General features: G+C 35.7%; 1 protein-coding gene across 24 annotated transcripts in view; it reads right to left on the bottom strand.

Annotated features, from left to right (window-relative positions):
- NRXN1 (neurexin 1) overlaps nt 1-13,287 on the bottom strand; it is a 1,127,584-nt gene that overhangs the window by 299,399 nt on the left and 814,898 nt on the right. For all 24 annotated transcript variants that reach the window (XM_078444444.2, XM_078444446.2, XM_078444455.2 and 21 more), the window contains one exon: nt 9,852-10,033. In XM_078444444.2, the coding sequence (XP_078300570.1) occupies nt 9,852-10,033 (182 nt within the window). The remainder of the gene's footprint in view (nt 1-9,851; nt 10,034-13,287) is intronic.

The raw sequence follows: 13,287 nt of genomic DNA, 5'->3' as shown, positions 1-13,287 counted from the left end.
AACCCAGACCTTACTTTACGCTATATTCCCAGTGCCTCAAAAGGTGCTTGTTGGGGAAAAATAAAATACAAAGGTTTGCTGGGGTTCCTGGGTGGCACAGTTGGTTAAAAGTGTCTGACTCTTGGGGCACCTGGGTGGCTCAGTCGGTTAAGCGGCCGACTTCGGCTCAGGTCATGATCTCGCAGTCTGTGAGTTCGAGCCCCACATCGGGCTCTGTGCTGACAGCTCAGAGCCTGGAGCCTGTTTCAGATTCTGTGTCTCCCTCTCTCTGACCCTCCCCCATTCATGCTCTGTCTCTGTCTTAAAAATAAATAAACGTTAAAAAAAATTTAAAAAAAAAAAGTGTCTGACTCTTGGTTTTAGCTCAGGTCATGATCTCACAGTTCATGGGATTGAACCCCGTATCAGGCTCCATGCCGGCAGAGCAGAGCCTGCTTGGGATTCTCTCTCTCTCCCTTTCTCTCTACCTGTTCCCCACTCACGCTTTTTCTCTCAAAATAAATAAATAAACACTTAAAAACAAAAGCAAGGTTTGTTAAATGTATGAATTAAAGAAAGAATATGTGTGAGCTGCAGTGGAAGTAGCAGCACAAGGAGCTGGAAAATAAGCCCAGATTGTAAGTGCTCACTGAGGCCAGCTAAGGAGCTTGTCTTTTGAGGTATTTGTACTAAAGACCAGTAGTTCCCCAACAGAGCCAGGTAAGGTGTGATTCACCAGACACTTCCCTCAAGATACGCATCAGTAAAGATGCAACATATACACTGGAAATATGTTAGTAGTTGGCTCAGATTTGCATCTCTAACTCACCCCTAAGAAGTTAAATATAAACTGGTTTATCCCAAAGGAGACAATCCAGCAGCACTGACCTATTGCCCCAGAACATTTTCAGAATGCACACATGTGCATTCTGGCAGAACTTGTGGAACCAAAAGATTATTGCAACATTTTTTTTTCTTCTTTTGTATATTTGCTCAATTCCAGGCTGAAGCAGGACTCAGGGAGTACAAAGGTACAGAAAACAGATCAAAGTCCCTGCCCTCTTGCTGCTTATTGCTGCTCAACATCTCACTGTCCAACATAAATGAAGAAATGGCCATTGGAACTTAATCACTTTACTCTGAACCCAAAATTTTGCATGAGCCACATTTGCTAACAAAAACAGAAAAGAGTACAAAGACTACAAAAAAAAATAGTAAAGTGTAATTTGCCAATTCTTTGCCAGACAATCGACTATACTTTCTTTTTCTAGGAGTAGTAAAGTACCAAGTGCCTGTGTACACAATTCTGATAAGTAGAAACAATACTTCCTGGTGAAAAAAAGCAGGGAGAGTAAGGACAGATCCCGGCACTCTACCTGCCTGTGCCTATAACCCTTCCCTCTCTGCTCTGCCAGATTGTGTCTCAACTCCTCACCTGCTAATAAGACTGGTCAAGGATGAGTATAGATTCCCTGTTCACTCTATCAGTTTGAAGCTCCTCCAAAATATTATGAGAAACATTTCTGGAATTTGGTGAGAAACAGATAACGTCATAAGAGTAACTATGGGGGAGATGTCAGGTTTTAATCCGTAATTATTAGATGGATATGTGGTTGCAAGATGAGAAGTTCAGTTTTTTGGTTTTATTTTTTAATTTTTAAGTTTATTTGTCTATTTTGAGAGTGGGGGGAGAGAACAGGAGAGGGATAGAGAGAGAATCCCAAGCAGACTCCACACTCAGTATGGAGCCCAATGCAGAGCTCAATCCCATGACCCTAGGATCATGACTTGAGCTAAAATCAAGAGTCAGATGCTTAACTGACTAAGCCACCCAGGTGCCCATGAGTTCAGTTTTTAAGGTGGTAAGTTTGAGGTGCCCATGAGACATCCAGGTGGAAATGCTGAGTATAGTCATCAGAGGGAAAGTCAGTACTAAAGATGTGTATTTGGGAGTGAGCAGTCTATACTTCCTAGCTAAAATTCTACTTTGAATTTTATATAATACTCAATATTAAGATTGACTTATTTTCACAGACCAAAAAGCTCCAAGAATCAATTAAATTTTGATCTTTCACCAAAGAGCTTTTCAGGCCTGTCAATCTTGTGTTTCTACTTTTTTTGGGCAGGATGACTCTAATGGGAACATTCAGGAGGAAGTATTTTCCTTGATGGAAAGAGCCCACCATTAAAGTGTCACCTCAGAAGCATAATGGCAGGATGTTCTTCCAGGGCTACATTTGTTGGCAGAAAGTTAAACAGCTTATCCACCTGATCTACAGTAGGGTATAGGCCTCCTCTGTCTTGACCTAAGAATTCTGAGGTCCAGCATACTACCTCCAAAAGTAAGCTCCTAAAGACAACATAAATTGGATTTCACAGCTCTGAAAATGTTTTCATCAAAATGACTTTTGCAAGCTCAGTGAACATTATCTCCAGTTCTTTCCTCCTGATTTAAAATGTAGATTATTTATGCCTACCATTAACTTGAGTGTCCCCTAGTATATTCACCTAAGTCATTTCCTTCCTTCATTGAAATGAGATGCATCTGTCTGCAGCGGCCCAGCATCAGCTTTAATAGGACTCCATTGCCATTGTGTCACTTTCATCTTGCTTCCTGATCTGTGGCAGACATATTTAGCTATGCTGTTTGCATTTTTAAATTCTGTTTCTCTCGTGCATTTTGCTTACGGCTTTCAGTGTTTGTGTGTGTGTGTGTGTGTGTGTGTGTGTGTGTGTGTGTGTAATAAAAGGAGTCTTCCTGATCAGTGTACGAATGACTCCTAATTCAGTATGTTTTCCCTAAACTAGTTCTTAACCCTCAAGCAATGTCTTCATTACTCATTTTCCATCAATCTATATTGTGTTTAGATTTCTACAAAACCAGAATCCTTAATAACCTGTTTTCATATGCTTTCATTGTTGCTCATCATTTCTTCCTCATACATGTGGACTCTGTCTGGATCATAAGAATAAACGTATCAGGCATGTTCTGAGCATGGCAGATCTTAACCATGTCTTCTCCTGGGAATCTCTTAACCTGGTTCAGCTGCTTCTGGATTCCCAAGCTCGTATAAGGTTCCAAATGTTTTGTTTTAAACTACTAAATTGTAGGTAAATTTGTTATATAGAAAAGGATAATTAGCACAGTCTGAACTGCATCATAGGTGATCAATAATGATGTGTTGAATGAACCAAAAGAGATGTTACTTGAAAGTAGGTTTTGAAAAAGAGCCACAGCAGAAATGGAAGTAGAGTCAGTAGTTAGAAAGGATTCAACAACAGGTCCCTTGTTTTGGGAGCTTGGCATAAGAAAAGATTTGCTAAGGAAACTCATCAGGACCTAAATGAGAATGGATTTGAAACTATTTCTGTAAAATAGCTTGACATCTGGGGCGCCTGGGTGGCTCAGTCGGTTGAGTGTCCAACTTCAGCCCAGGTCATGATCTCACAGTTCGTGAGTTCAAGCCCGTGTCAGGCTCTGTGCTGACAGCTTGGAGCCTGGAACCTGCTTTGGATTCTGTGTCTCCCTCTCTCTCTGCCCCTCCCCAGCTCATGCTCGCACTCTGTCTCTGTCAAAAATAAATAAAATAGCTTGACATCCACCACAGAGGAATGGATCAAGAAGAGTAGTGATCATTGGTTGGAGCAGAAACTATGTACAATATTTTCTCTACCTAGGTATTGTTTCAGCAGCTCTTCCAAGGACAGTTCTGAGCCCTAGACTTCTTTCTGCTAGCTCAGGAGGCTACAAGATCCCAGAGACAACCCTGAAAACATCCAACATTTGAATAGAGAAGTTGACGACTGAGCAGAATTGTGACAGTGAGATGAATAAGAAGAAACTTTCTGGACAGAGTTAGATATAGAGATATGACAAGAAGTTCATTAACAAATAGATTAATACATTTCCTGGAGTAAAAAGATAAGTATAGAATTATGTGAAAATGGACCTGAAAATGGAAATTAAGTTCAGAATGTTGAGGACATTAAATGTCAGGCATAAAATGTGCCTTTCTTTACCTGTACACAATTGGGAGACATCAATGTGTTTAATAGAGGAACAAGTGAATCAAAGAAACATTTTAGCAAATTAACCTGATATAAGTATATGGAATGGCCTGGAAAGTATTCAGAATAGATACAGCAAGATAATTCTAATTGATAATTACATGGACTGAGAAGGTGTATGTAGAGATAGTTGTTTTGGTTCTCTTTTCTTAAAGTACAAAGCAGTGGAATTTCAAAAAAGGAAATAATTCTAGAAATCTAGCAGTCAAATTCAGAGAGTTACTGATGTACCACAGGTGACAACCAGCAAATCAAAAAATGAGAAACTGAATTAACTTCCAAGGGAAAATGATGAGGGAAATAGTCTGTATTAATGCACTTGACCACACCCATCCTGAAAATAAAGACTATATTAAGATATCTGGATGACACTTAAGCCAACAGAACTATGACCATAACTTCCCCCATTTTCTCCAAAGATAACTTGCATCTTTCATTCCTTAGAAGCCTGAACAGGAATTTTACAACACATACTATAAAAGACATCATTTTAGTCTTTCTTTCAATATTCTAGTCAAAAAGGCAACATGTTCTCTAATTCATGCAAGAACCAGGAAAACAAAACCAAATAAAATATTTACTGTATATGATTAACAGGGTCAAATTTTAATATTACATGGCAAAGTAAAACTCTTAAAATAGGTGAATCTATTGGTTAGAAAGAAAATTTCAGATGGAACATAATTTAAATTCAAGAAAAGCCTGTAAGAGAGTAATTGTGTTTTATCTTGCACTCATGTATAATTGTTGACTTTAAAAAGATGTTTTTACATTTAGTTTTAATAGAGCAGGATTATAAAGTATACAATATACTAAATAATGTTTATTAAATAAAATTTATTAAAGCAAAATAAAATGTAGAGATGAGGAGAAAGATGAGAAAGTGTTGACTTGCCACTGATATTGATAAGTTATTTTAGGACAAGTAATATTTACTCTAAATATATTATGCTTCTAGGCTACACTAAAACCACTGATCAAAAGGTGTATTTCTAAATCAAAATCAATTAAGAGCTTAGTTTCAAAAATAAGGCTTCCAACCCAGCAAAGTACAAAGAAGAAACACTTACGGCAAATATGTACAACAATTCACTAATCAAATTTGCAATGCTCTTTCATGCTCCCAAGATGAAAGAATTTCAAAGAACACTCTTCACTCTTCCTTTCTACCACCCTCCACACATTTCCCCTGGTCAGAACCAATGTACACGTTAATATTCATGGCAGTGAGTGAGCACACATTTGCACTGGCTTTCTCCTGTAAGTCAAAGAGGGGTTAAGTAATCTGTAATTAATGTTGCCAGACTGACATACATGAGATGCTTCCTCTAGAGTGAAAACACTGACAAAATTTCTAGATATGCCTTATAAATTAATTTTTAATGAATTTAACTTTTTTGTTAATTGTTTCTAATAATTATTTTACTCAATATTGATTAAATAATCTTTAACACTAACTTCAATGTGTATATAACACTTTACAGCTTAGAAGTGTCTTCTTTATATTCTTTATCCTAAAAACCAATCATCTGTTTATATTCTTACAAATATTATACAGATAAGAAAGTTAAAGCTGCAAGAGGAAAAAACTGAGATGAACCAAATGGAGTCACATTGGGACAAAGTATGTTTGCTGTAAATAACCTAAGCTATCTGGTGACAAGGATCCTATTTGGCTCATTCATTCATCCATTCAACAATTGTTCATTGAGATGATTACTAAGTGGTGAGATAATTTATTTTTGTATCCATGGAGCCTAACATAGACCTGGGCCATACTAGTTGCTCAGAAAATATTTCTGGATAGGCTGCTAGCATGTAGCAAAATGAATGTTGAAAAGCCCCAATTCTATATTATGCTATGTTTCTTATTAACCATCATTATTATCAAGTTGTGTTCTCTGACATGAGACAGTTTATCTCTTTTGGAAAGTAATGGGCAGATATGAAACAATTAGAGGACAATTCATGATAAAAATGAGTTATAATAAATGAGATAATTACTAAAGAGAGACAATCATTCATCCAACAAAAATTCCCACCACACGTTTCCTCTAAACAACCAACTACCATAATCAATTCTTACTTGACGATTCAAATAACAAATCAATAAAAATATGCAACTTTTCAATAATATAGCTATTGCATATCAAGTGCTACATTTTTTTCTGTTATAACTAAGTAGTTAAATGACTTTCTGAGTTACATAAAAACTATACTGCATCTTTGGCTTCATGTTGACTAATGAAAAGCTGTCTATTCTTAACCTAAGACATCATATTTTCAATATATAATTAATTAATTCATTTATTATTTCAGAAAATATTTATCAAGTGCTAGTATTCTAGGCTATATGCTAATTAACTGTTCCTTACTTCATGAGTGTATCTTGCCCTCATCCCCTCCTAAAACCTTACAAGTTTCAATAGCAACGTCATATGGCTTTGAGCATAACAGTGGTAGCAGAAATATTAATATTATTTAAAATATCTTAAAAACCAGGCTACCTGACTCAAAAAACATTTTATTCCAAGTTGTTATAACTTTAAGGGTACAATTAATCAAAATTTAAATATGATTATATTTTCAAGTAAAAACCCAAATAATCAATGTAATGAAATGGGATGATGTCAAACATTTACATCTTCATCGAAATTATATGCCAGTCATACTTTAAAAGTTATCTAACTGAAATGGCATTGCACATTTCAGCAAGACTGGAGTCCCTTGTGAGGAGTACAATCAACTTTCCAGCTTACTGATTAACTTATTAATTAAAGGTAGAAATACAATTTTTAAAGATTAGCACAGAGTTTATGTTTGGCTGATCTTGAAGGTTTACAGAAGTTTTTCTGGCATTTTAATGGATAATAATTAACATTTACAGATAAAATATATCATCTATGATATCAATCAGGTTAATTTTTAAGTCAGTAATGTTCATAAACAAAAATCAAACAACAATAATAAACAAACTATAATTCTACAAATCTTGCTTTCCTTTGAAACTTCTAACCCTGAAAGAAGCAGAATAAGTGATTCAAAGAAAATTGGGATAGATTTAAAGGCACCTAAATAATGTAACAAAATACAGTCTGAATATTCTCAAATCTAATATTATTTAAGAATATTTCTATCACCCACTGGTATCAACTCTAGTACTCAGACACTTAATTTTCCTTTCCTTTCCTTTCCTTTCCTTTCCATTCCTTTCCTTTCCTTTCCTTCCTTCCTCCTTTCTTACATCCTCCCTCCCTTCCTCCCTCCCTTCTTACCCTCCCTTTGCTTTTTAAAATATCTAACTCCTCTTTGTGTTCCTCTTCTATGTAGCCAACATTATAGGAGTTAGAGGTAACTTCAATAGTGTAAAATGCGTAACAAAAACAAAAACAAAAACAAAAACAAAAAAACCCACAACACTGGCCTTGTGTTAATTTAGTTTGTATGTTGAAATATGTTAAGAAGTGATTTATTTCCATATAGGCAACTTGCTAGGTCATTAATGGCTGATCACCACTTACACGCAATGAGGAAAAAGGGAGGGAGATAAATTTTAGTTAGCCAGGTTTGGACTAAGACAGATACTAGTAATTGATATAGGAGGAGTAGGGCTGACCAACAAGGGTGTTTAGTAAGCCCAGGGAACCAATATACATTTTGCATTTCCCGGTCAAGTACTGGCTCTCAAATCAAGGGAAAGTTTGAAGATAGCAAATCCAAGAGGGAGAATGTATAGAGACAAATAATGAATCCACAGTGAATAGCCAGGCAAAACCAAGAGGGAGATACAGAAAGAAGGAGGCCTTCACAGAACAGCTGTCATAAATTCATGGCAAGTAAAGGAACTGTGGAAGGTACTAGGTTGGTACAGACACCTAGAAAGTCAATCCATTATGTATGGAGGGACTCTTAAACCCACATTTGATCAGATTTGGAAGAAAAAGAGAACACCCATTCTTATAGACTAAAACCCTCTGACCATAAAACAAACAACAGTGGTTTGAGTAAATTCAGTAACATTGCCCCTTACGATTTGAGAGTGATCATTGTAGAAACTTTTCTGAGGGTAAGTGTGTAATTGGTAATGGATCAATAAGTAATTTCTTTCAGGAGCAAAAGCTCTTGTTTTCTTATTTATTTATTTTTTTGAAGTTGCAAGGCTCTTAAATCAGAGTGGAGCAAATACATTTAGAAAGTTGAGATTACTCTAAACAGCAACATTCCTTACTGCACTAGTTAAGTTTATCTCAACTAATCATTTATTTATGATGCCATAAAAATCCAGATGCTTTCAATTTTGATTGTTAGATATTTGCTGAAAGGCAGTTGAAATTACTTTCCCAGGGTTCCGATTTGACAACTGCATTTTGAATTGAAAATTTATGGCAGTTCAATAATGGTTGTGCTGAGGTGTGTGTGTGTGTGTGTGTGTGTGTGTGTGTGTGTGTGTGTTGTGTGTTTTCTCTTTTCTTCTTTCTAAGATTAACAATGAATTTAGTTCTTGTGGTCAGTGTAAACCCCTACTGAGCTTATTTGAAATCATAGAAGTCTAATGGAAAGCTAATTAGAAATTATGGAACTAATGGAAAACTAATGGAAAATTTATTAAGAAAATAAATGAATAAAACTGAAAATTAAGACCCTGCAAAAGTCTGTGATAATGTATTTTCCTCCTATATGTGTTTGGTGGTTTTCCTAATTGTTTTAGGATGAGTGCCTGAAAGCCAGTGTCCAAGAGGAAAGAATCTGTTGACCTAATCAAATTGTCCTCTGAGGCATGGGTGCTAGTAAAAGGAGAACCTATAGGGATGGACAAAAGCAAAACAAAACAAATTTACACAATCACATGAGACAGAAAAGATAAACTATGCCTCACAGATACAAAGGGAAATGGAAAGACTTATATATGTTTGGAACCTTCCAGAAGATACAGATTTTCAACTAAGAACTATGATGATAATAACCCTTTAGAGTTTAATAGTTGACCCTTTCTTATGGTTGTTACTTTTGTATATCAGTAAAATATTGATATCTCTTAGCAATAAGAGATTACCTGTACTTTGCAAATATTTTAATAAAACAAGAAGATAAAGAATTACAACTATACAAATTAGTAACTCTGAATGCAGAAATATATGGCAGAGTCTTCAAGCTATAAATCAGTTAAGGCAAAAGTTTAAAAAAATAGCTTTCTATTCATGACCTATTATTTTCCATCTATGATATACTGACTAAATTCTTCCAGTAGGCTTAGAAATTGGAGCAAAAGGAATGGTCAAGGGTTCCAGGATATTAATGGTAAGAGAGTACTGTACTTTCTTGATATTTATGTATCAAAATGAATATAAGAAGGCACAGAAACAATCTATTCACTGTAATTCCCTGTAATTCTAGAGTGAGGAAAGAACTAAGGACACCAGATTCAGATCTTTTGATGTTACCTGTAGTACAACCTCCTGCTTCCAGTCAGATGTAACAGTATCAACTAGGCAATAACTTAGTTTATTAATTTGGCAAATCTGCTTAAAGTCAATAAGAACATACCAAAATAAATCTTTGTGAACAGAGAACTGAGAAGAATTCACACTTAACAACCAAAAAAATATATTTTCTATTGTAAAGAACATTTTTAGCAATAATAGTAGGAATAAGGTCTTATTACTTCTAGATTGTATTTATATTTTCTATACCAAAGTACTGGTTGCTGGGGAAGAGAAACTTCCAAAAGAAAAAGTATAAGTTATTAAAAAAAAAAAAAACTAACAGTAAAGACAAAAGTCAAATCTTATTTTTAAAGTACTTACTATATGAAGCTCTAGGTAGTCACCCAGGCCAGAAGAACTGTCCACTCGCACCAATACAGCTTCTTTTTGAACAGTGCTAAACCCTATGGCCAGTCTGTCTGCTCGTGTACTTGGCCGGTCATTAGGAGGCCACTTATACGTGATTTGTCCACCACCTTTGCTAAAGATATATGTTGTCCCAGCTGGAAAACAAAAACCAAAACCAATTAGTCCAAATATATCAGGTGTACAATTTTCCTATGTTTGTTACATTGACATATCCGTAAAGGATTAAATTTATACCAAGGCAAAAATTAAAAAAAAAATGAAACTATAGCATAAAAAGTAAGCAAATCACAGATTTCAATCAAACAGGCTCAAGAGAGTGAATAGAAGATTTTTAAAAGAAATATCAAGGCAGCTCAGTTTTTAATACACTCATTAAACCTACCAGCAGGTGTTCCAGAACAAATGGGAGATTACTACTTTTTCCACTGAGTTGGACAAGCATGGAATCTAATGGGGTTTTATTTCTCCCTGCCAGTTTTTCAGAAATGGTTTAGTAGGAAACACTGACTTTGGCCGCTTCCAAAAGGAGCAGAAACATGTATCAACTCGTTTTTGTTTTTGAAACAAAAGTTGCATGTGCATGTGACAGGGTCATACAGCACAGTGAAGCAAATCACAACAAATATACTACGAATCAACTCTTATGGGGAAAGGGTCTATTCACATATGACAGATAACTAATGGGTAAACAGTCATAAGCCCCAGGAGTCATGTCAGAAAAATACAGATAATAGAGCTCATCAATAGAAGTGAGATCTTATTTAACAAGCAATATCTAGTAGCTGTCAAACTATCCAGCATCATAAAAAGACTCATTTTTTTTTTCTTCAAAAGTGAATGCTTGTCTTACAGTAGTAAGAATATTATAGCCTCATTTGGTGAGTGTTCAATTTTTACTTTATGGTGCTGATGTCATTAAATTATCCATCTTACTTTAAAAGATTTTCATTTCAAACAAGTTTACACTAAGCATCCAATGCACTGAAGTCCTATCTCATTATATCACAATGAAATCTATCTCACTGAATGCAATAAAATGAAATCTTTAAGTCAGAACATTTGGAAGAGACATGCAAAGAGACATGCAAAGATATAGATATAGATACATATAGATATAGATATAGATATGAACACATATCTATACACACAAGAAAAGACTTTACTAAAAGTAAAGTTTGTCCATACTAAAAAGGACAATAGAAATCAGGAAGAGCCATTGGGGTAAAATAAATTTAGAGGCTTACAGTAATAAAGGATACCAATACATGTTTATTGTGTTCCCACTATGTGTCAAACGTGGTAAAGAATATTAAAATTAAGCCAAGGGTGCCTCAGTGCCTCAGTCGGTTAAGTGTCTGACTCTTGATTTCAGCTCATGTCATGGTCTTGTGGTTTGTGGGATTAAGCCCCGTGTTGAGCTTTGTGCTGATGACACAGGATCCTTGGGTCCTCTCTCTCCCTCTCTCTCTGTCCCTCCCTTGCTTGTGTATGTGCTCAGCTCAAAATAAATAAACATTTAAAAAATTTAGGCCACAAAATATCTTGTGTTTATAGAAAAAAAGCTCCTACCAAGAGTGAGGCTTGTATGTAAAAGGTGTTGGTACAGCAGTATGTATTCTGTCTGAAACATTTCCAAAGTCCTCTGCAATATGCCTCCTGCTTGACTGGTTAAAAGGGCCTTGGTATGTAGGGATACCTGGGTGGCTTAGTTGGTTAAGGGTCTGACTCTTGATTTCAACTCAGGTCATGATCTCACGGTTCCTGAGTTTGAGCCCACGTTGGGCTCTTTACCGACAGTGTGGAACATGCTTGGAATTATCTCCCTCCCCCTGTCTCTTTGTTGCTCCGGTGATTGTGCTCTCTTTCTCAAAACAAATCAATAAAAAAAAAAGAAGGCCTCGGTATGTAGACATGACACAAGAAACATGTCAGAATAATACTGAATGTAAAAGTGATAAAATAGAATCTTGTTAGAATGCAATGGTAGAGAAGCTGTGTATTCTCTATTAATTTTTTTGGATATTAATGCATAAAAGTAGTTTATCTCTCGCATGTGGAAACAGGTAAGTTGTACTTCAAAGGAACCAGGCAGTGTGCAAGTAAAGAACATTCAGAATATACAGATTTGTGTATCAGAAATGTTGGAGCCTCCAGGACCATTTATGTTCTATATCATCAGAAGCTTGTTACTCAAGATATTAATAAGCAAGAATCATTTGATAAATATTCTTCAGCGTGGTAATTTTTGTAGATGATTAACGAACTATTGAATGGTTCAACAATGCCCACATTGATAAAAATGGGACAAGAACACATAAAAGTGAAGGTTTCTTTAACAGGAGAATGTCGTGGTGACCTCTGAGTACAGGTACTCAATTTTATTTTCCTCCTTTTAATTAATTTTGTTCTCTAGTGACTATGCAGTTTCTATGAATTAAGACAAATATTCAAAACTAGAGATGCTGCATAACAATGTAAATCATATCTAAAAATTCAGGTGTCTTCCAGAATCACCAGAGGAAGGTGATGGTGGAAAGCAAAATATCTTGTATTACATAGCAATTTTTAATATTAAAAATATCACTTTCACAACAATTTTTCATGTCTTCTGTACTTCTGTATGGAAAGTAGGGTAAGGGCGTCTGGGTGGTTCAATCAGTTGAGCATCCGACTTGATTTTGGCTCAGGTCATGATCTCATGGTTCATGGGTTCAAGCCTTGATCAGTCTCTGCACTGACAGCAAGGAGCCTGCATGGGATTCTCTCTCTCTCTTTCTCTCTCTCTCTCAGGAATAAATAAATAAACTTTTGTAAAAAGCGGGGGGGAAGAAAGTAGGGTAAGCAGTTAGCCCCATGTTACATCTGAGGAAACTTAGTCATAAGGATTGATTTGTTATCTCAAGTTGCAACCTTAGTTAAGTGACAGAGCCGGTAGGAAACCTAGTACCCAGACTCCTACTCTTGCATTTTTTTTATGACAGAAATGTTTCTGTTATCATAACAAGACAGTCGAGAAAAAGTTAATTGGATGTGTCAGTCTGAATTTATCAAGGCCGACTGTTATCATATTCTAATGTCTCATATCCATAAAGTGACATTTGCACCTCATGATCATATACTGTCCTTTCACCTCACAAGGCTTTCAAAAAAAGAAAAATAACATGTAAATGTGAAGTGACAGAACATTTAATATATGTAGATTAACATTTAGTTTAGAGTATACTTCCCAAACTTATGGAACTATGAAAGTGTCCAGTTGCTCAGTTACAGAATGCAAGGATAATAAAGGTTTGTATTTTCAGGAAGATAAATGTCACAATGCAAATATCATTACTCAAGATTTGATTTCATCTCATATTTTAGTGAGTGCTAAGACCTAGCAACTAGC

The sequence above is a fragment of the Panthera onca genome, chromosome A3 (assembly GCF_046562875.1).
Source record: "Panthera onca isolate mPanOnc1 chromosome A3, mPanOnc1 haplotype 2, whole genome shotgun sequence".
In the NCBI taxonomy this organism is placed as follows: domain Eukaryota; kingdom Metazoa; phylum Chordata; class Mammalia; order Carnivora; family Felidae; genus Panthera; species Panthera onca.
This window is presented reverse-complemented; position numbering and strand designations above follow the sequence as displayed.